This window comes from Raphanus sativus, chromosome 3 (assembly GCF_000801105.2).
Source record: "Raphanus sativus cultivar WK10039 chromosome 3, ASM80110v3, whole genome shotgun sequence".
NCBI classification, from domain to species: Eukaryota; Viridiplantae; Streptophyta; class Magnoliopsida; order Brassicales; family Brassicaceae; genus Raphanus; species Raphanus sativus.
In genome coordinates this window covers 21571716-21597034 of record NC_079513.1, presented here as the reverse complement: position 1 = coordinate 21597034, position 25319 = coordinate 21571716, and the positions used below count along the sequence as shown (strand labels likewise).

At 30.5% G+C, this 25319-nt stretch overlaps 2 protein-coding genes and 1 long non-coding RNA gene across 3 annotated transcripts; 2 read left to right on the top strand and 1 right to left on the bottom strand.

The window, feature by feature from the left end:
• Positions 1-8418: 8418 nt before the first annotated feature.
• Positions 8419-10020, top strand: LOC108846086 (UDP-glycosyltransferase 79B9-like). The gene has a single exon (XM_057005458.1). It carries the CDS (start codon positions 8631-8633, stop codon positions 9969-9971), a length of 1341 nt encoding a protein of 446 aa, XP_056861438.1. The 5' UTR covers positions 8419-8630; the 3' UTR covers positions 9972-10020.
• A 1481-nt stretch (positions 10021-11501) lies between these two features.
• On the top strand, positions 11502-12643 carry LOC130510155 (uncharacterized protein At2g39795, mitochondrial-like). Its single transcript, XM_057006513.1, has 3 exons — positions 11502-11861; positions 11955-12244; positions 12365-12643. The coding sequence occupies exons 1-3, from the start codon at positions 11565-11567 to the stop codon at positions 12522-12524; spliced, it is 747 nt and encodes a 248-aa protein (XP_056862493.1). The 5' UTR covers positions 11502-11564; the 3' UTR covers positions 12525-12643.
• A 7738-nt stretch (positions 12644-20381) lies between these two features.
• On the bottom strand, positions 20382-21134 carry LOC130509553 (uncharacterized). The gene is made up of 2 exons (XR_008943555.1): positions 20928-21134; positions 20382-20797 (listed from the first exon to the last, which is right to left on the bottom strand). It is a non-coding gene; the product is annotated as an uncharacterized LOC130509553 (long non-coding RNA).
• Between the last annotated feature and the right edge of the window lie 4185 nt (positions 21135-25319).

Sequence of the window (25319 nt, the reverse complement as noted above, 5' to 3'; positions counted from 1 at the left end):
GGATGAGTCTATTAACTATCTAAACTCCCTTAACACAATGGTCTTTGTGTAAGGCAAGTTTAGAACAAGCTCAAATTTGATATTGGAAGTTTTCAATGCTCCCAAGTCAAATGATAGTATATAAAGGTTGTCGAACCACAGAGAACTAGTGATCTATAGCACCAAGAATACACAAACTATCTTAATCTAAGCAAATATGAAGATGGATGATGGTAACAAGCTAAGATCCTAGAATATAAACAAAGGTGATCTCAAATCCTATCAAGAAATAAGTGCAAGAACTAAACTTTCAGTCAAATGCTAAGGTAGAATCCATGAGACTAGGAACTTGACTTTGGGTGACTAAGATCCAAGGTAGAGTGACAAGCTAACAATCAAACACTTCCTTAAGTCTAGAACACTCAAATAAACAAGCTCTATGGTCAAGAAGAATGTTCATTTGCTTTAATCAACTAGACACCAAAGGTCTTTGAGCCTAAAAGATCTAAGCAATCATTAGGGATGGGTCTATTAACTATCTAAACTCCCTTAACACAATGGTCTTTGTGTAAGGCAAGTTTAGAGCAAGCTCTACTTGGTTCAGACATTTCATCAAACACCTTGTGGGTGGGAAATGTCTAGAGCTCTAGATCAAAGAGGCCAACTTTAATCTAGCATTAAGGATAGTAGACAAGCAAGGAAACAATAGATCTAACACTAAACACCCTAGATCTTCACTTAATCACCCTAATCACCCTAACCCATGAATTCAATGTGTGTCTACTCTCTAATCTCCATGAGAAACCTTAAATCTATGTGAGATTCAAGGCTAATCATGTTTATGAGAAGGAGAAACAAGATTTAAGATGAAGAACTTCCTTAAAATGATTAAAAGGTTCAAGCTTTTACAAGATGAAACAAAGTCTTGAGAGAAAATGAGATACATTAGGGTTTTTGGGATCTAAAACTATATATAAGAAACCAAAATCGACCTGGTTCAGTTGAATTAAACCGGGTCAAACCGGACTAAACCGGTCAACATTTGGAAATTGCTTCTTGTCTTCTCCGGAGCGGGTTCTTGTACTCGCTGCTTCTCCCCGCTCTGAAGCTTAGCTCTTGATGTGGATTTTGCCGAGCGGGTTCATCAAGCCGCTCCCATCACCCGTGTTCTGACCACAGCGACTCCATGGGCCCGTTTTGGCAAGCCGCTGTGAACCTCTACGAGCTTGAGCTCCGAGTCCTCTTCCTCGCCAAAACAAACTCGAGCTCAAGTCTCCTCCGTAAAACAAGCTTCTCCGGCGGTGGCATCAAGCTCTCCGGTGCTCCAATCATCAATTCCGACCACCTCAGCTCTCCTCCACGATATCTTCCCGCAGTCGTCGTCAGCCAAGCCTCGTTGTCACCGGCTCAAGACATCTCCATCTCCGCGTCGTGCTCTGCTCATCAATCCGCCATGTTAGCCGCCGGAATCGTCGTTGTCGTGGTCTCAGCCCATCGCCGCCGCTTCAGATCGAGAAGCTCAAACAACTCCAATGGAGATCTCTTCGTTTATTGCACATCTGGTCCTTCTATTTTCGGTTTTCACGAAGTGACCCCAAAACTATTGAACTTGCAGAAACGCCCACAATTTAGCCCAAAACTTCCAATTGTGCACTTTAGACCCTGTGACATGCAAATGTGCATGCCAATGCAATATATACATCTAAATGCAACCTAAAATTATCAAAATGAACTAAAATATGAATCTAAAAACCTATAAAAACATGAGATATCAATGGCTTAGCTAAGCACTCTTCCTTAGCGGGCTCGCTAATTATATTGTTAATATAATCAAAAAAAAATAAGGAATGGGCCTAAGGAATGGACTAGCAACCGCGTTGCGGATGGTCTTACACACGATTAAAGATATCTACATACTCTTATAAGTGACTGCTATCCTTATTTTGAAATAATGAGCGCATGGATTTTTCTGTTAGTTTCATTTCACAACAAAACTGATGTCTTAACAAGAACTAGGTTTTGACCCGCACTTTAAAAGTGCGAGACTTTTTTGTTATAATTTAGTACAAAAAAATTCAAAGATGATTTTTATAAGAACATTTTTATTACTGAATTGAAACTCTGACATGGATTGTCGATATCAAAATCAAATGAAAATTGCCTACCATATATCTTAGGGGTGGGCACTTCGGTTATCTTCTCGGTTCGGGGTCGGGTTGGTTTGCTTAGTTCAATTTTAGTAATTTCCAACTGAAGTAAATCATAGTTAGTTTGGTTCGGTTTCTCGGTTCTGTTCGGTTTCAAACCGAACCATTCGGGTTGGAAAAATCTTCAATCGAATTATTTGAAAATTATTTTGGTTCGGTTTGAATCAGTATCGGTTTGGTTAGTTCCGTTTGACTCGGTTCAGTTTATATTTTTTTTGCCCACGTACCCCTAATATATCTAAACCGAGTATTTCTTGAAATATCTTATCGTGGTAACCTATGATCCGTACTTTAACAGCGAGGTTATTTTGTTTGTACATTTTAATTTGACAATATAAATATTTGATCCGTGTTTCTGAAGCCAAACTAATTTATGGTTTGAAATCATAGTAAATACATTTTTTTCTATTTTATCATATATAATTTATGTTAAGATTCACATAGATATTATATTTTAATTATTTTTAAGTGAATTCAAACTTTGTATCTTTAACAAAATTTGAATGTGCAATATATTCATTTTTTCAGCTTAAAGTTGGATGAGTAATCATTTATTAGAAATGTTATTTTATGTCTTATTATAATTATAAAATATTGTTTTTCAATTTTTCTTTAAAAATAGAAATGGAACACTTATTTTGGAATTTGTAAAAATAAACACAATAGTATAATATATAGTATGTAATATAATTTCAAAGTTATTTTCATATAATAAAAATGTATATGTATCGTTCTTTTGTTCGAATTTAACTAATTGGATATGTGCAGTAAAGTGGCATTACTAAGTTATGTTATAATCATATTAAACCCCACCTATCTATGTTAAACATAGTTATGATGATAATATATATTGAAACAAAAAAAATAAAAATATAAGTTTACGTAGGACAAAAACGTCTATGTACTATCACATATACAAATAAAAATGTGACTATTTAATTCAAATTTTATGTGAAATTATATTAGGGTGAATATTGTTTGTTCAGATTTTCTAAAGATCTCTTCAAAATATTTCAGGTAATTTAAATGTTGATATTTAATATATTTCAGTGACATTTTTTGTAATTAGTTTGAAAAATTAAGGGGATGCCTGAAAAATGTCTGCTGTTTTAATTGTATTGATGTTTGATAAATTATAAACATGAAACATCGATTTATAAAGTTGTACTATTATCTTACAAATTTTCCTCAACTTTGGGTATATTTGACCATAAACTAGTAGAAAAAAACTGTTAATTAATCTAATGAACCTATAATTTTACATATAATTTTAATCATTTAACTATCAACAAAAAAGTTGTTTGATTAGTATTGCTTTAGTTTTGTTTTTCTAATGCACACTTATGATTAATTTTGATAAAATGTATATATTTATAAAAAATCTAATATACAAGTTGATGTAAAAACTATATTTGTAATTTCATTTAGTTTTTTTATTAATATATATATATATATATATATATATATATATATATATATATGTGTGTGTGTATATATATATTGTTGTAATGATGAGATGATATATGAGGTAGTTATTAATATATTTCAAAATATTATAAATGTATTGAACCATAACTAACAATCTGTTACTTTGAAGTTAATAGCTGCAGTAGAACAGTGGTTTCCGCGTTCTTTGTTGCTCGAATGAGACCAGGGTTCGGTTAGTTGTTATGGCATTTTTTTAGAAAATTAGTTATCGCAATTCAAAACAATAAAACGATGTCGTTTTAGAGTGACTCGACAAATCATTTGCCATTTGGGCGCTGACTCATTCAAAGTTAGCGATTTATTGAAAACTAGTATTGCGCCCATGCTTCGCATGGAAATATATTTGCTTACAAATAAAATAAAATTTTAATTATATATAACTACAAATAACATGTATTATTTACCTTTGATTTATCAGAAGGATATGTGTATATATAAGAAATACTAACACACTTACCATTTTTGTTTGTCAACACACTTACCATTGTTTAACCACAAAATACTATAAATGAAGTTAGATTTATTTAAATATTCATACATTGATTTAGTTAGCTTATTGGATATAAATATTACTTTGAAGCTTTCCCGTTTTACTACTTTTTTGTTTCATTATTTTTTCCTAATTTTGGACCTTGACCTGCAATTTTATTGTTTCATTCAGTATGTTAATTTACGAACAAAACTAATATTATAAATCTAATAAAACAATAAAAATAGAATGTAACAAAGAACACGTGATCCTTTTTTAAACATGTGATCTCTATGCTTAATGTATGCTACTATGCTTTAAAGTCTATATGATCATTTTACTAAAGAAAATCTATATGGTCATGGTCATGGATAAAGAAGAATGATCATGGGTAATGTAGTGGGGTTTCACAAAACTGTTATACGGTTTTCCTAATTGTTGATACTTTTTTTTTCTTTTTTTCTCGGTGGAGTGGCATCGCATCATTTATTAATCATGAGATGAGATATGATTTCTTCCAAGTTACAAAATCAAAACAGAGTGTTTTATAAAGAGTAACATAAAAGAGTGAATCAAATAACTAAACATACCATTTTTTTTTTATTGATTACGGTTCTACTTTAGTTCGAAGTTTGTTGTGGAGAAAGCTTGTTTGTCTTTTGTCTTCTTCCTTCATTGCTAGCAAATCTCTGATTTTCCAAAACAATTAAGAGGTTATTAAAGGAAAATAATATAAACTGAATCTAAATTAAGAATAATTATGGAGTTCTCTATCAGTTGAAGGACTCAATTGAAAAGAACCATGACGCTATGGAAAAGAAAAGAGAGATGAAGAAAAGAGAGAGAGAAAGATTAGTGAGTAAAATTTTGATCAGAGGTACATAAATGATAAAACAGTTTCAAATCCAGAACTCACCTATGAAGACGATGCTTTTGTAAGAGTACAATTAAGAAAAGTAGACTAATTTATATAGAGACACTTACAAAAACAGTTTCAAAAAGTATATAACATGAAACGGTTTCAAAAAGTATAACGTGGGTTTCTGAGAAAAAATAGGATAGTTTTTTGAATTTGGAATATATAAAAATAGGAAACTAAAAAATATATATTTTCAAAAAAAAAAATCCACATGTCAAGATTTAATTCGTTAGGCGACTTGCGCTTTAGTATATAAGGATATTGACCCGATACAAATTATTACAATATTACAGTTAAGATTAAAGGTAAAGTATCATAAAAACATGTGGTAAAGTATAAATTATATTAATCCATCAGATGACAAAAAAAAGTATAAATTATATTCTTATGTTAAATATATATATATAATATTAAATAATCATATTCCTAACTTAAAATAAATTAGTTTATATTTATACATAAAAAATCAAAATCACAAATGAATTTATAATAATAATGAATTGGTCTGTAAAATCACAAACGTAATCAAAATATATTTTTAAAACTAAATTAGAAAATATTATATACATGACAAAATGAAAATTTACTAAAAATATTAAAATATATGCAAGCATTAAAAACTAGGATTAAAATATTCAATAATACTAAATATTTGAAAAATAATAAATATAATATGAGAATACACAAATAATATGTTTCCTAATTTATTATTTTATGTTTTTCTTTCTAAATCTTAATTGTAGAAAATATATAATATTGATGTTTTATGGGTTGTGATTGTTTACAGTATTTTCCGTGCCATTGAATTTATTTTCAGTCTATAAGTACAATAAGTATTTAATTTCAAATCCAAATTTCCTAATTTGATTATTATCAGGGGAAAATTCACTTTTACCACATTTAGTACCATTAATCATATTTATCATCATTAAATAGATATTTTCAAAAATACATTTTTTATTAAAGAGGTAAAATATTCCTATATCCATGTTTTATAGATATATAAATAATTATTAAACAGTAATAGTGAATTTTTTTAATAGTGTTCGAATTATAACTATTTAAATTCAAACCTTTATATAGTTTTTTTTTTGAATTTTTCGATTTTGTTTTTCAAATTTTTTTTTTGAAATTCAAAAATTCTTTTTGAAACTTTTTTAAAATTAGGTATTTATTTATATATTTACTAAAATCTCAAACCTTACATTCTAAAACTCTCATACTTCAACCTAAACTCTTCGTGTAGATTAATTAACTCTAGGGTTATAAATGTCTATTTATCTCTTCGAAAATAAGAGTATACTAGATTTTGATCCGCACAACTGTGCGGATATTTATTTTCATATATATATATATATATTGTTTTATTTAATTGGTATATATTTTTAAGATTATTCATATATTTAAATGTTTAAATCACTATTTCAACTACAATAATTTCATGGTTTTCATGCTGTTAATTAACTAATTATTTCAAATGATCACACACACACACATATATATATATATATGTTGCTTCTTATTATGTATTTAATTTTTCCTATTGAATTTGATTTTGATGATTAAAAAATGACATATATTTGAGAATTATTTTATATTTAATTTATTATGATCCCGACCCATAATTCAAAGTGCTAGATTTCCTTGAGAAATTTGTTTTGTTTATTCAGTTTATATAATAAGTTATTGTATATATAAAAGTTAAGAAAAATTATTTTTTTTAACATGTATTATAGAGTTTATTAATGCTAAACCATTCTATCAACATATTATATTTTTAGAATAAATGTTTTATATTTATGAAAATAAAATATACTAACTTATCAATTTAAAATAATTTTATCATATTTAGTTCAATATAATAGTTTTAATTAAAATGATAGATTTGTTAGAAATGACATTCTTGAGAATTATTTTGTATTTAGTTTATTATGATCCCGACCCGTAACTCAAAGTGCTAGATTTATTTTAGTAATTTGTTTTGTTTATTCAGTTTATATAATAGATTATTTTATATATAAATTTTAAGATAAGTTTAATTTTTATACATGTTATATAAGTAAACAGAAATGGATATTGCTTTCCAACAAAATCTTTTTAAAATCTTTGTAAAATGTAAAATATTTTTAAAATCTTTGTAAAATGTATGTTTTAAAAGTAATCATTTTAAGTGGCTATTATCATTACAATATTTTATATAATTGTTTTTTGTTTATAAATAAAAAAAATTAAATTTAAATTTCTGATTATATTTTATGACAACTAAAATTTAAATTAATCAATTTTTGATTTTTTTTTTGAAAAGATTCTGAAAAAATTCTTCAAAGATTTTGTTAGAATTTTCTTAAATTAATATTTATTTTATTTTAAATAAAATAAAGATATTAGATGATATTATAGTTAAGTTATGTGTATTTTATAAATCTTCTAAATAATGGTCCAACTTAAAATATCACACATGAAGTGAGTTGTGACTTCTATTTTAGTTAAGTTATGTGTATTTTATAAATCTTCTAAATAATGGTTCAACTTAAAATATCACACATTAAGTGAGTTGTAATATAATAGATGTGGTTAAGTTAAACATGAAAAGTGATATTCAAATTGGGGTAGTTTTCACAATTTCTCTCATTACTATACAATTCTACATCCCATAAATAAAACTATGAAACAAAAAACATAATATGAATATTTAAATTTTATAATCTATAATATTAATTTAAAATTGATATCTAATTTTTTAATAAAAATAAACATTAGAATTAAAAATTATTAGGTACATTTGTATTAGTCTACATAAGCTGTGAATCATCAACTAGTTTTACCTAAGTGTTATGGTCCATTTAAAAATAAACGTCCAGTAAAAGATGTGCAAATGGACCGTCCAAAAAAAAAAAAGAACTAAACCTATTTTTTAGAATTGTTTTTTGAGGTTCTATAAGTACTCTTGTAAAATATCTAAGCAATCTAGAAAGGTATGGAATCTTTTAATTTTAGTTAAAATTTTATTAATGTGCCGTAAACCGGGCATCACTACAGTAGGATCATCAATTAAGGATTCAAGAACCTTTGGTACAACCATAAGATTCGGTACCTCTTAAGATTATTTACAAGATTTCATAAGGAGGTAAAAAAAACGTGTAGATAATATTAAGGAGTATGAAATTTTGAAGATAATCTTAAGAGGTATGAAATCTTGTAGATAATTTTAAGGAGTATGATATCTTGCAGATAATCTTAAGAGGTATGAAATTTTGTAGATACTATTAAGGGGTATGAAATCCTGTAGATACTATTAAGGGGTATGAAATCATGTAGATACTCTTAACTCTTAAGGGGTATGAAATTGTGTAGATAATCTTAAGGGAGTGTATAGATAGCTTAAGGGCTAAACATACTTCATATGGGTTTGATCCCAGCCGTCCATCCCGAAAAGTGGAATGTGTATATAAAGGGGTGAGACCTCACTGTAAATCATCAAACAAAACTTTCTTCTTAATTTTGGCTCTCTTTGAAAGACGTCTTAAATTTTGTGTTCTGCCTTGTTTCGACACCAAGCGAAGAAAAAATGGGCCAAAAGCTCCACGCTCTTATGTTCCCTTGGTTCGCTTATGGTCACTTTACTCCATACTTGCATCTAGCCAACAAGTTAGCTGAGAAAGGTCATAGGGTTACTTTCTTGCTGCCTAAGAAAGCTAAGAAACAATTAGAACATCTTAATCTGTTCCCAGACAGCATCGTCTTACATCCCATCACCGTTCCTCACGTTGATGGTCTCCCTGCTGGCGCCGAGACCCCCTCGGACATCCCCATCACGTTGTGGAAGTTCTTGATCGTGTCCATAGATCGGACACGCGATCAAGTCGAAGTCGCGGTTCGTGCTTCGAGACCGGACCTGATCTTGTTCGATTATGCTTACTGGGTTCCAGAAGTGGCAAGAGAGCATGGTGTGAAGAGTATGATGTACAACGTGATATCAGCTACATGTATAGCTCATGACCTTGTCCCTGGTGGTGAATTCGGAGTTCCTCCACCTGGTTATCCTTCATCCAAGTTGTTGTTCCGCGCACATGATGCTCACGCCATGTCGTCATTCTCCGTTTACTACAAGAGGTTTTACGATCGGTTTACCACAAGTCTTAAGAATTGTGATTTCATTTCGGTTAGGACATGTGAAGAAATCGAAGGTAAATTTTGCGACTATATAGGGAGTCAGTACCAGAAGAATGTTCTCTTGACCGGTCCAATGCTTCCCGAGCTAGACAGAAGTCAACCACTTGAAGACAGATGGAATCATTGGCTGAGTGGGTTTGGACCAGGATCTGTAGTGTATTGTGCACTAGGAAGCCAAATCACTTTGGAGAAAGACCAATTCCAAGAACTATGTTTAGGAATGGAGCTCACTGGTCTGCCGTTTTTTGTAGCGGTAACGCCACCGAGAGGTGCAAAGAATATTCTAGAAGCCTTACCAGAAGGATTCGAGGAGAGGGTAAAGGGTCGTGGAATAGTTTGGGGAGAGTGGGTGCAGCAACCGTTGATATTGGCTCATCCATCAGTAGGCTGCTTTGTGAGCCATTGTGGATTCGGTTCGATGTGGGAGTCTCTAATGAGTGATTGCCAGATAGTCTTGATTCCGTATTTGGCTGATCAAGTTCTCAACACGAGATTGTTGACTGATGAACTAGAGGTTGCGGTTGAAGTACCAAGAGAAGAAACAGGATGGTTCTCCAAGGAGAACTTGAGTGTTGCGGTCAACTCTGTGATGGACAAAGATAGTGAGATTGGGAGTCAGGTGAGGAAGAACCACTCCAAGTTGAAGGAGCTTGTGGTTAGTCCTGGATTATTAACCGGTTACACTGATAAATTTGTTGAGACTGTGGAGAACCTACTCAAGGATACAAAACTTTGAATGAATTACTTTAACTTGAGAAGAAGTACGTAGCAGTTGTTTCAAATAATGCAATAATATACTTAAACCATGCAACACATCAGTTATCTTTGTACTTTTGGTTTTGATAAAATTTATCAACTCATTTTGCGATATGCTTTCTCCATCACTTTTATAAGAACAATTAACAAATTTCCATAACAAAAAAGAGTTGAATTTTAAAATACATTGAAATTAAACAAATTATAAGCCGCAAGTTAAATACATTTTAGCTTTCAAAAAAAAGTTAAATACATTTTATAGAGTTATGTTTTTTCTTTGAGAAAAAATTATATTCAAAAAACATTTATAGCGTTACCATCATGTCAGTGCTTAAAAGTATATTATCTTAATATTGATTACATCTAGTGTGTGTTACAAAAAAAAATTACATAAAACTATTGGAAAAATCGCATAAAAACCCTCAAAGTATCACTTACTAGCATTTTAAACCTTGAAATTTTTTCACTAATACTTTTAATCTTTAAAGTGACATTTGTCTCATAAAAAAACTCTAAAGCAAAAAGTTGACCGGTTAAGCAAGTAATTTTTCAAAAATAATTATTTAATTAATAAAATAAACAAAATAAATAAATAAAAATTTCAAAAATAAATAAAAATCTAAACTTTTAATAAAATTTACAAAAAATTAAATAAATATTTTTAAAATTAAATAATTTTCTAAAATATTAATAAAATAAAAATAACTAAAAATTAATAATAAATAAGATTAAATTAAAATAGAGAAGAACTAAATAAAAAGTGCACAATTTTTAAAAAAAATAGAAAATAGAAAATTCAAATTCACTAGTGACGATGATGTTTTCTCACATAACCATAAACAATGACGATAATTGTCATATCTCCAATGATAGTTTCCAACATCATCGTTGAAAATGACAAATAAAACTTTTTCAAACTTTTGAATTTTCATTTGTTTTTTGAAATTTATGAATTTTTTTTTATTTTTCTGCTTTTTAATTTGATCTCATTTATTTTTTAATTTTAATTTTCTAAATATTAACTAATTTTCTTATTTTTATTTAATTTATGAGTTTTTATTCAATTTTACGATTTTTTTAGTTTTCTGATTTTTATTTAATTTTTGATTATTTTACTAATTAAACAAAAATCATAAAATTGAATAAAAACTCATAAAATTAAATAAAAATTGGAAAATTAGAAAAAAATCAGGTCTCAACTTCACACACAGACACACACGTTTTTAGCTTCCTCAAAAGTCAGCTTAGAATGATCCGTATACATGTGCTGTTGATACGATTTTTACAGAGTATTCTACAAAACGCGTGCAATTTGTACAAAGCTAGCGAATATGATTGATAACAATCAATACAAGTACTTAAACAATGGTAGATTATAGTATAACTGGACTAGAACATGGTTCCACAAATCAGCTCGATTAACAAAAAGTGGGCTTAAAGCGGCCCATTAAATAGTTGGGCCAGTCATTATAAAATCCTTACACCACTCTTAAAACTCCCTGAGAGTTAAAACCCCTTTGCTTGGATCTTCCTCTAGCGCAGCCCTGATTTGTTGGCACAAACCCTAAGAAGAATGAATACTCAGGCAATGTCGTTACTTTGTGGAGCTTCGTCGTCTACAGTTGCCGCTCGTCCCTTCCGTGCGGTTAGATCTCCGGTGAGTCTCCAAACTGGTGCCCAGAGAGTGACACTTGGTGGTGGTGGTAGCCATCAGTTCAGCCGCTCATCATCATCATCATCGCTGATGTCATTCTCGAGGGGTTGGAAGCTAAGTGCTATCACCGCCGACGCAAATCTGGTTAGCGTTCTGGAATCTGAAATCGAAGGCACCTTTGTTAACGAAGATCCTCATGACGATGACCTAGACAAGGTAAGTTGTATATTCGTTGTATATCTCTCTCGCTCGCTCTCATATGTGTGTTTTGATTATGGATATGAATTTTTGAATTTGTCAATGTAACAGTTGCCAGAGTGGTTTCATTTCCAAATCCTTGATAGCCTTGGGGAGAGAGATATATACCTGACTAGGGAGTTTGAGGATGAGACCATTCTTGTCCAGGTAATCCCTCCTCCACAGTTAGATGATGAAGAACTACTCAAAGGAATTCCCATGATCATCAATGTTTCGAAAGATGATGATGATATCTGTATTGAGTTTGCTGTCAAAGCTTTTGTCAATGAGATTATCATCAATGCTGTATCTGTCCTGCAACCCCATGAACCTAGAAATCCCTACCAAGGCCCTGAATTTGAGTATGTTTTTGATTTTACTGCTCTCTCTCTCTCTCTATATATATATATATTTGTCTATGAGATTTGTTATGTGACAGATTTGATATGTTATTTGACTGTCTTTTGGGTTTTTTTTGGCAGTGACTTGGATGAAAATTTGCAGAAGGCTTTCCACAGGTTTTTGGAGATCAGAGGGATCAAGCCAACCATCACTGAAGTTGTGGCTGGTTATTTGGTCAACAAAGCCAGTAGAGAGCGTTTTCAGTGGCTCAAGGATGTCAAGTCTTTTGTTGACATGTGAAAGAGATTTTATCTTCCAAGGAGCTGCTACTTTATAAGTACTGTTTGTGTTTACCAGTTTTATTAGCTTTGTAACAAACTCCTGTTTTATGAGTTATAAAATTATCTTTCAGCACTGAACACAGCCTTGTGAAACATGGTTATGATGATGAGGTCTGTGGATGGAGATGGGGAACATGAAAATTCAAAATTGCACACCATCTGTTTGCTCATCTTAGAAGACATAAATATCTAATTTTATTGTGTTTGATTCTATTCGGGGGTTAGAGTCAAGGAAGCGGTCTCTGTAAGAGCTTGTGATTCTACCACTGAAAAGACCAGAGCTTTTTGCTTGTGGGAAAGTTGCTTAGTCCTCAAAAGGGTGTTTTACTGTACCTTCCTCCTGGAACTGGGAAGACCATGCTTGCTAAAGCTATTGCTAAAGAATCAGAAGCTGTTTTCATCAATGTTGGGATCTGGTGGTGTTTCAGTCAAGAAGACCACCACCCAACCTTTAGTCTTTTCTGTGACAAGCCAATGACTCCTGGAAAATGCTATATGGTTGCACACAGGCTTGGTGACTACCTGATTGAATCAGGGCTCTGAAACTGCTGATATGTTCATGAGACCAATATTGTAGAAAACTATTTATATTATGAAATGTGATCGATCATTTTAATATTCAAATTATGTCTTACCTTTTATCATGTTATGGATCTCGGGATTGTATGATTCTAAAGCAGTCTGGTATTGTCTTCATTTGTGTCAAGTTGAAAATATTAATTCATGGCAGTGCCATACCATAGGTTTTATAAAATTTATGATTAGTTCTGGAGATTGATTTTTCTGTGGTGTGTGAAAAAAAAAAATCTTTCTGCGAATCCCTATGTATAATTGATTCACAAAATAACAAGTACTCTCTGTACATCAATTCCACTGAAGAAAGAAAAAAAAATTTAATTGTACCGATTCCCAGATAAAACCATTAAAAAAGATATCTTACCTTTTTCCTTCTTTTGTTACATACTTACATTCACCCTGAAAATATGCCAAAATAAACAAAAATGAAATGCACTTTGATAAATTAGATAACTAAAATCAAAAAGTTTAACCTAATAAAAGTTTAGAACATTAGTTGGAAATTTAGTCTACAAAATTTTCCAAATTGGTAAATTTAGATAACTTTTTTACCCAACTAATTTATAATCGGAGAAACCTATATTTCAGAACTATTTAAAAACTAACATTTTATAAAAATTTATTTATAACTAAAATAATAATAAAAAAATTATAAGACACAAGAGATCTGTTACCATTAATGATTCAAACTTGGTTGGTTGTTAATGATTATAAGGAAATTCTGCAAAACAAAAGGGAAAATTCCATGTCAATACACAATTTTAATTATTATTTCCAACTTAATACACGGTTTTTAGAGTGACCGAATCCCTAGGGTGAATCTATAGATTCACCAACCAATAGGATTTAGTTATTTCAAATTTGACATTTTTTGAAAAAGGAAACAAAATATTGCCAAATTATATTACGTTTTAAAAATAAAAAATAATTTAAAAATAAATAAAACAATACTAAATGCAAAAAATAAGTATTTTTTCAAAAAAAAAAATTATACCACAAAAAAACACTAATCTCTAAATGTTAAACCCTAAATCCTTTAGTAAACCTTTGGATAATTATAAAACTTTGATTTAAAAAAACTATTTATAACACAATCAACAAAAAACTATACCCTAAATCCTAATCCTAAACCCTAAACCCTTGGGTAAACCCTAAACCCTTGGGTAAATCCAAAATTTTTGGATAAATCTTAAAATTTAAGATTTATCCAAAAGTGTAAGATTTAATGTTTGTTGGGAGCGTTAAAAATACTTTTTGAAAATATTTTTTTCTAGATTAAAAAATTTTGTTTTTGTGATTGGTATAATTTTTATTTTGAAAGTATAATATAATTCGATAATATTTTGTTTCCTTTTTTAAAAGATACTGAATCTTAAATGACACAATTCTATTGGTTGGTGAACCTAGAGGTTCACCCTAGGGGGTGAACCCAAGAATAAGTCGAAAAAAATAAAAGTGTAGCGGCATTGGAGATCTCTCTCAGCCGCTAGGGTTTATGAGTCTTGACTTTTTTTTCACTCAGCGGCTAGGGTTTCGTGCTGATAACGTGTTGTGAAAAAAAGAATCGGTTGTACTTATTATTTCATAGATAATGGTATATACAAAGCGAGCCTAGGGTTTTAGAACCGTCTAGAAAATGGGTTTATGGACCTAATGGGCATCCACATAATTAGTTCATAACACGAGTCAATTTCTTATCTCCTATATATATTAAATGAGGAACATTTCAAAAATTAGATCATCAAATTGTTAGCAATTAAAACAAACCCCTATCTTATGTGTCACTCAATTAAGATGTTAATTAATCATACGTGTCATGATTACATCTATATTATTAAAACAGAAGTACACATATGAAAATACTCTTAAACTTGCAAAATATTTACAATTCAATGCCACTGAGAATATCACTAAATTAAACAAACCTGTTATTTAGTTATGTTTGTCTTTTTCGTGTATTTATTAGTTTCCTAAATAAATTACAATTGCAAACAATTACGTTACCAAACTGATTCACGTACGATATGGAATAAGTTGCTTATAATATGAATCCCATCCTTAGCTTATTTGACCTGTACGAACATCGAGTTAAATAAACTCTATAAGTAATTAAACTCATAGAAAAATAAAAACTAACAGCATTCTTCATAGTACTCGAACAATTTACTTTCGAACTTTATTTTCTTTTCCTTATAATATTTGTAACCACCGTATTATATTTCCCTAAACTATTATATACAATTCTTAACTTTTTATATTTATATTTAAATATTACAGATACATTATATTTTTTAAACTAAATTTATATTTAAATTTAAATATTACAGATGCATTATTTAATATTAAAAGAAAAACTAAAAACATAAAATAAATACCCGCCCGGTCGGGCGGGTCAAGATCTAGTTGAAATTAAAAAGTGAATGGTCTAATTTGATTTATTTATTTTCTTTCCTTAAATAAAACCTACGGAATTACCATAAATGACTTACATATGTATATATATATGACAATTAGTGATTCTAATAATAAAGATTTGATAACAAATTATATATCTTCCATCATTTTTTGTTTAATTTTATATTATTAAAATAAATTAAACAATCAAATTAGCTATAAAATTTAAACTTGGATTTTTCGTATATGTTATATATTGAATTTAAAAATCTACAGTGAATGATTAAAAATATTAAAATTATTATGGTAAAATTAATGAACAATGGTTTAACATTTTTGTTATAAAAAGATACACATGATTGAAAATCATATGAGTAAAAAATATCATTTAATAATAAAACAAATATATATATATATATATATATTAAAATATACACCATATAATATTACATAAATATTTCGAAATTAATACTTTCAATGGAACATTTATAAATTATAAACTTATTATATAAGCGCTGATCATAGAACCATATGATTATGAAGTTTTATTTAATAAATAAATATATAAAATATACTATTTTTAGAAAAATATGTTGGTCCATCTTAACTTATATCACACTTTTTATTAAACTAACTATCGAATTGATGAAATAATATCAAAAAAAACAATCTCGCATTTTGCTTAAATAAAAATTACGAAATTAACTAATATGATTAACGTATATCTGAAAATTAATTATTATGAATAATAAAAATTTGATAAAAAATTTGTGTCTTAGTTCCTTTTTTATTTATTTTATATTAGTAAATATATTAAACAATCACATTAACTATATAATAAAATATTTAGATTTTTTTCTTATATATTATATTTTGAATTTTTGAAAACGTCTATAAATTATTAGAAATTTGAAGATCCCACTTTGAAAATTTTGTGACCAATAGCTTAATTTGTTTTGTTATAATAAGATATAAATGATCATAAAATTGTATTAATATGAACTTTTATAAAATAAATATTTAAAAATTAAATAACTTTCCTTAAATAAAAGTTACGAAATTACCTAATATTATTAACATATATATGAAAATTAATGATTATGAATAACAAATATTTGATAACAATTTTTGTATCTTAGTTCCTTTTTATTTATTTTATATTATTAAAGATATTAAACAATCACATTAACTATATAATAAAAACATTTAGATTTTTTCTTATATGTTATATTTTGAATTTTTGAAAACGTCTATAAATTATTAGAAATTTGAAGATCCCACTTTGAAAATTTTGTGATCAATAGCTTAATTAGTTTTGTTATAATAAGATACAAATGATCATAAAATTGTATTAATACGAATTTTTATTTAATAATATTTTAATATAATATATATATATATATATATCTATATATAAATACTAACGATTTAAAACAACAAGATTGACTGCATCAATTTAGTCGTCTAGTTGAAGTCTTTCAAAACTATGTGGAATACTAAAGTCAAAGTAATTCGATTTTGAAAATAATAAGATGCTGGTTCTAAAATCATTAAAATGGTTCTCAATGATGTGAAAGTTAAATATTAAAAAAATTATAGAACCTGTTTTTGGAATAAAATCGACTTATTGATATAAACGGGGTGTAAAAAAATTAAACCAAAATCGATCAGACTCATCATAAATTCTAAATAGATTTCGGTCCACACTTACAATTACAAATGTTAAGTCTAGCATATTTCATATATATTAAATCACTTGAATCACTTGAATTGTAATTAAGTAACAATTTACTATAACTGAGACTTCTTATTTTCTTAGTTTTTTTTTTGATTTTTTTGCTTTATTTTAGCAGTAACTAAGTAAATATTATAAATTTGATGGATAACAATTAGTTGAAATTATTTACAACTTTTTAATCTTTAAACAAATAGAGTTGTGTTCAATTGAAGACATATTAATTTGATGAACACTAACTATGGAAGAATAATAAAAAAAATCTTTCATGCTTCTGTTTTTTATTTTTATTTTAAAAATTTAGAACTTTGATATTAATTTTAGATTTGATTATTTTATTAGATGATAGAAGCTTTTTTGTTTTTTATTCTTTTATTTAAATTATATATAATATGATCTCAAACTAAATAATTTTGTTTTTTGGTATAAAACCAAATAAAATGCAAACTGACGGTATATAAACCAAATCGAACCGAAGTAAATAGAGATTTAGAATATTAGTTATACTTTACAAACCGATATACCGAAAAAACCAAACTGAACCGAAACCAACCCGATATTCGGATTGAACACCCATAATCCAAATATAACAGAACTATTATTTCATTCTTCAAAACATAATAAAAATAATAATTTCATCATGCGCAAGACGCGAGTCTTATCCTAGTATACTTTTAACTGAGGAAAAGTTGACAAAAAGAAAATTGAGGAAAATATTTATCTCCTATTCTATAAATTCCAGTTACACTAACATCAGTGTATATCCTCGTAACAAAATCTACAACTCATCCTAAAACCCACCCAAAAATAAATAAATAAATAAATATTATCATAGTTATAATCTTAAAACACATTTCGGTTCTCCAAGTGGAGTTATCTCTCCTATGATTTTCCAACAAAACTGAACTAATTCCAGTCTGCTCACCACTGGACTCCACCCTCGGAGGAAGTGGAGAAGGCGAGGCAGAGATCTTCTTCTGACGCTTTCTTGAATGACTCGTGTTAAAAGTTAAAACCTGCACAACATCCCTCATGTTGGGACGTTTCCTGGGTGCACGAGAGATGCATCTATAAGCAAAAGCTGCAACTTCAATCACCTCTTGTAAATCAAATCTCCCATCTAATCGTGAGTCCACAACCTATCAACACTAAATCATCAGCTTACGATCAATCCATGAAGGCGATGATGGTGAGATCAAGATCGAGAAGATGATGAATGTAAAGTGTAAAAGTTTGTTATTCAGCTCAAAGTGTCAGTTACGTACAGACACTTTCATATATACTTGATTAAGCTAAAGGAAAATTTAACCAAGCTAAACCGTAATTAAAACAGAGTTGTCCTTACATGTAATTCATTCATAGAAACAATGTGGAAAATGGAAACAGAGGATCAAACATGTTTTGCGCAACGTATTCCATTAGACCTTGTTGAAGATTTGTGGCCGGCCATTGCTCGAGGGATCTGACAAAGAAACAAAGATCCAATAACAAATGCTCGTGGTCACACAGAACTGAAAGGTGCGTAAGAAGAACTTGTCTGAAGAGTTTGGTAAGCAGCCAAAACAGAGAAAACAGAGAAAACAGAGCAAACCTCGTGTAGTTTTGGTTTTGAAAAGAGTGTTAGACTCTGTAAGAAACTTATGCTCTCAGTTTTCAGGCCCATCTTAAGGTTTCACGTGCAAAGGAAAGGAAACAAAGACCCAATGACAAATGCTCGTGATCAGACAATACTGAGAGGTTCGTGAGAAGAACTTGTCTGAAGAGTTTGGTAAGCAGCCAAAACAGAGAAAATAGAGTAAACGTCGTGTGCGCACGAAGGAAAGTTCTAATTGATCAGAATCTATATGTCTAAGTTTGAGTGGAGGATTCAGAACTACAAATTGTATTCGTGATCAATAAATTTTTGTTATTTTGAAAAAAAATGTTTGCCTGCTTCATTTTTATTTTTGATCGATCTATTATTTTACACCCTATGAGAGAGATCACAACACTACATGAAATACTCTTTGTATCCGTTTCTCTTCATGTCACTGCAACTTCAATCTGCAATATAAGCTTTATTTTCTTCCTATATTCATCAACTTTCACGAGATTTAACTTGAGAATCTATGGCCCTTAGTTTACTTCAGCCGTAAGTAAGCTGGATAAACTCTGGCAAAACTGTAACGTGGCAAAAAAAAAAAGACATCTCAAACAATCAGATGACTCTATCAAGTGTTATATCTTCTTTTTTCTTGAATGAGTTTAGTAACTTTTGTTCAGTTTTTACCTCCATGTATAGTCTTAACTCGCCTGCGGATTTTGATATTTCTATTACACAATTGGTTGGAGTCACCTCAATCACCTCTGCTGATAATAAGTCAAAAGAAAGAAGATCTTGATCTTATCTCTTTTGGCTGAATCTTAACCTGGTATACAAACAAGAACAAAAAGATGCATATATGAGATCTTTGATTAGACTTGATGATCTAATACAAGAATCTTTAGTTACTATACCTTGAAATGCTTTATTCTTTCGACTGATAAACTAACATAAGTTACTGCAGCTTCAATTTTCTTGATTGTTTCTTTGGCTGTGTTCGTGGACCCAATTTTGGTTTTATAAATCTTATCATCCTGAGAGATTAACATCAAGATAAAATTTCAAGGATTAGTATCTTTTTGATAGATGAGTATAGAGGTTTAGCCAAATTTTAATGTCTTTTACTTGTTCTTCTAAGAGACCTGACAAATCTAGATCACTAGACATTGCTATTATCTGAAAGGCGTTTATGAAAATTGAAGAGGCGGTTGCTGCATTTATCTCAGCAACATTTTCATGCAAGATCAAATTCAGGTAAGTTATATATAGCTTTGAGAGTAGTACATAACAACCCAAAGCTATTAACATTTCAGACAATCTAGTGAATCAACTTGTCTTGTATATAACCTAACTTGAACCAAGAATCTTGGATGATTATCTCAGCTAGTTTCATACGCTGCATCCAAATGGTTCTCAAACGTTAATTACTCAACGATTTTTCATGTCTCTTAGATTTTTTTTTCTTTGGATTTGAAATTTTAAATGTCATACACGAATCATCAAAGATCTGAAATATGTATCCGTCAACATTTAATTTAAAAAAATAAAAATAAAAAAAGCAAACAAACACTCTAAAACACCTTCTTACAAGAGAAAATCTAATAATCCTCATTAGTTACCAAACATTAAACAAAGAAAACTCAGAAGCAGAGACCAAACATGGTCATCTTGGTAAAAAAAACCATCAAAGCCTGCCATTGCTCGAGGATCTGACAGGTGAATCAGACATAAATGTTGCAAGAGTTGGGACCGTTCTCTCTGGTCGGAAGAGTAGAGCACTTCTTCTGCTTGATCCGCCACCACTGTTGACAATCTGAGACGTCTTTCTATGGTACCTAAAGCGGAAGAATGGTGAAATAGCTAATCACCACACCAAGCTGAGATCCAGACGATCAAACCAAATGATCTCGAAACTTGTGAATGCCTCAAGCTCTTGTACACGCCTCTGTAAAAAGGAACATTGTTAGTGGGAGAATGTGAGAAGAACGACAACTAAATTAATTAAAATATTGAGCTTCGGAAAAATTAGAAAGCGAAGAGTAAAGAGTATATGAAAATGAATCTGAAAGTCTCACCTACTGCTAGTCTACTACACAGTAGAGAAACAAAGGAGGAGAGAAAGTTTGGAGGAAACTGCTGCATTTTCGATGTTTGGAGGAGAGAAAGTTTGAAGAGAATGGGAGAGAAAATTTCCAGAGTCGTTGCAGAGAAAAGAATCCGAGAGAGAGAGAGAGAGAGTATGTGGTCCACGAATTTTCCTTTTTTTTTTTAACCACAACGAATTTTTTCATTTTTATATTTGCCAGAGAGTAAAAACATGATTGTTATGGTTATAAACTAATTAGATTATATAACTATCTTCAAAAAAATTTACTATTAACAACTCACATTTGACAATTGCTTTTTGAACAAGTGTAAACTATTTTACTTGTGTGTGTCCAAAGAAGATTAATAGAAAGAATACAAAAGCAAATATTCCTCAAATTAAAAAAGCAGTTTACTTGTTCAATGGTCGCAGGATCACTAAGCACGTGCATGGTACAGTCACAGGGGCGAGGCCAGAGTGCTTAGAGCATTGTATTTCTTTGTATTTAGAGTGGCCATTGTATTTATTATATATTTTAAAATTGTATATTTATCATTGTTTCCAATATACATGTAGCTATCTAATAACTTCTATTTATATTATTTTATATACAATGTTGTATTTAGTTACATTTTTTAATATGGATTATTATTTGTTTCCAATATTTGTTTTATTTCTAAATGATTTTAACAATATATCCTATCCCACTGTATCATTATATTATTTTGATCACAAACACCAACCAATATGACAATCAATCATATTTTAATGATTACTAAACTAAAAAACTGATAAAAGTATTTTAGTTGTAAATATCTATGAATGCTCTCTTGTATTTTTCCCAATTTTAGTCACCTCACTTAATTAAGTTAATGATTGGTGACAAATTAGATGGATAAACATAACACTTATGAGTACCACGGGAACAAACATGTCTCATCACAAGTGATTAAAAGCAACACTAATACCATAATTATTCAAAAGCAACACTAATACCATAATATAATAAGATACTAGTTTTTCTCCACGTTCACCTTCACCACCGCGCCTCCTCCGCCGGTGTCTCCTCAAACGGCTCCATCTTCTCCACCGGTGCCTCCTCCCTCTTCTCCACCGGAGTCTTCTCCCTCTTCTCCATCGGAGTCTTCTCCCTCTTCTTCACCGGAGTCTCCTTTCTCCTCCTCCACCGGCGTCTCCTCCGTCTTCTTCTTCACCGGCGTCTGCGTCTTCTCCATCTCTCCATCTTTTACACCCGCATCTCCTCCACCGGAGTCTCCTTTCTCCTCCTCCACCGTCTTCTTCTTCACCGGCGTCTGCGTCTTCTCCATCTCTCCATCTTTTCCACCCGCACCTCCTCCACCGGAGCCTCCTCCTCCACCGGAGCCTCCTCCATCTTCTTCACCGGCTTCTTTCTTCTCCTCCTTCACCGGCGTCTTGTGCTGCTTGCTCCTTTTCTTGGATCTCTCAACCACAAGTTTTGGGGTGCTCTTGGTCTGAGCCGCCTTTTCCTGAAGGTATCTCTTATAGGCGTCTGTGATGAAGCCTCCACTGCTCAGTCGCATCATCCCTTTAGCGTCAGCTTCAGTGCAAGTAATCCCCAAGCTTCTCATTTTTTCTTGGATTATCTGCACCGCCGCTTGAGAGTTTCCTTTTTTAGACTCCTTGCGAACTTTGGTGTGTGTGGTCGATAACTCTTTTTTGACTCTTTCCTCCTCCCTGTCGTTTCTTGAGATGCATTTCACCTGCATTGGGGGATGTTGCTGTTTCTTAGAGGTGAGACGACTGGAAGATGGGAAGAAAAGTTTGAACGATGGAACCAACGTGTTCATTGTTTTTTGCTTGGAAAAAAGATGGGTTTGTTTTCTCTGTAGAGAAGGGAAACAAAAGGTTACTCGACAATAAATAGGAGGAACGAAGTTTAGGTTACTTGATTTTCTGTATTTATTTAATGATATATATCTAATTTTTTGTTTGTTAAAATTAAACATTTTTAGAAAGAAAAACGAACTTTATCGTTATCAATATTAACAATTTGGACTTATTCAATTAAGTTTTCTCGCTAGGACTAATGCAGACCAGGCCTAAGACTTGTCGGGTGTTTGTGTGCTGTCCCAAAATTCCCTGAGAATCAGTGAGACTTTTCTCGGGATCAGATTTTGAAGGTTCGAATTGATATGGTTTGTTATTGTTATCAATGGTTAAAGAAGTATAATATATGATGATATCTTACTGTATTTCCACATTTAAATATTTTTAGTTTTATGTCACGAATACAAACCAACCTATCTCGTCATGGTAAAAGACTAAAGAAAATAAATTTAGTTGCAATCCTTGTTTATAAAAATAAAGTCAATTATATTCATGTATTTCAGTATGTTTGATGATACATATAAAAATAACTGCACTGCTACAAGATCAATCAAGAACCATGATTGTTAGCGAGCCCTTTTAAAAAACAATCGTATTGAGGACTCCTGAAATAAATTTTGCATAAATGGCTTCGATCGCAACACATAAACATAGGGTTCAGGTAGATATCTATCTAATTATTAGCTTGGTAGGAACAAAAAATAATAATAAATTATTATTTGGAAACGCGATTCGCCCGGTCCATCTTCTGCTTCAGCTGCTGCCACCCTGTGTTAGAATCTTTTTTCGAAAAAGACTTTATGTTCCTACTTTCTAATTTGATCATAATATTTTTAAAAGCCAAACAAAAGTGTATATCCCTTGAATTCTCTCAGTATAAGGTACCTGTCTTTCATATATTACAAGTCTCTAATTGCTAAACAAGTTCATAATATATATAAGCATATATACGTCTCATAACAACTGAGGAGTGCGGAGCTCATATAATGGCTAAACACACTACTAAACCGCTAATTTTGTTAGTAATATTTAATATCAAGCAACATCACAAACTGTTGATGAATAGTTTTTGTGATCATCTAACTTAGTATGTGCATGGTCCCATTCGATAGCTTTTTGTCCAATAAAACGATTTGGAAAAGAAAAGGACGACAAATTTATCCACATATGGTACACCATATAATTTTTTTTGTGGCATGGTACCGCATATAATGTATATTGTCACATTTATATAAGTATGCACTCATGAGGAGCATCATATTGATGTCTGATCATTTTACTGTCGACTTTTGTTACTTAAATTCTTGAATCAGTTTTGCATGCATGGTGAGTATTTATATATTATGGTTTATTAATTTATCGCACATGATTTATTATGTGTGTGATTTTTAAAAATATATAATACTAGTTTATCCAACAACATGCTAATTTGAAAAACTCATAGAGAGTAGAACGCACCGTGCCTAAAGATAAAATGACTAATTGGAATTATGTTATAGGTCATGATTTTACTGAAACCCATCAACATATATATTTAAAGACTTTGCCAAAATTAATATATTGTGGGGGTATTTTAATAATATAATGAGTATCTGTCGGATTTATATGGACTTATTACCTAATTGATTTGTCGAAATTTAAACTATTTAATTGACGTATAGATATTTTGTTCTATACACAGAGAGTTTTACCAAAAGATTACTAAGCAGGTTAAAGAAAGAATCATATAGATGTTCATCCAGTTTTCTTTTGTTTTCTTATGATACAATCATAAAGTTTGATTTGCATCTAACGTATGAAAAAAACCCATGATGATCTGCATCAGAGGATATGCTTTTTTGTCGGTTCCAAGAATGAAATGGTGTCATTTTAAAAGAATGAAATGGTGTCATTTTAAAAGAATGAAATGGTGTCATTTTAAACGAAACGGCTGAAACCATCTAGTTTCTTGTGATCGTTTAACTTATTGTGTACATGTCCTATTTGATACGATATCTTTTAATGCACAACAGAGATATCTTTTTCCTGGGGTAAAATTTCAGTCAACAGAGATATCTGTTTCCAATAAAAGATGTTTCAGAAAGAAAGAGACAGGTTGTAAACTACCACCCGCTCAAAAGATTGTCATTTTTGTTCCTGTATTTACATATATTCTCGTTATATTCTCGTGGAGTATTAATGTCAGGTTTTTCATTCTAGTATTATCGATTCTTGTTAGTTGTTTTATACCTTAAATTCCTGAATTATTACTCAAAACTAATGCTAACTACATATCCCAGTTTACATAACTTTTTTTCACTAAGACATTTTGGATTATAAGATAACAGACACAGATATATATATATATATATATACACACACATATATATTCAATTTTATCAAGTAAGTCCATCTACACGAGCAATAACATTATGCTTTCCTAGCCGAGTTTTCACACGGACATGTGTCTGCCCAGGGATTAGTGTCACACATGGCATGTTGTATGGATATTATAAACAGTGACATTATCATG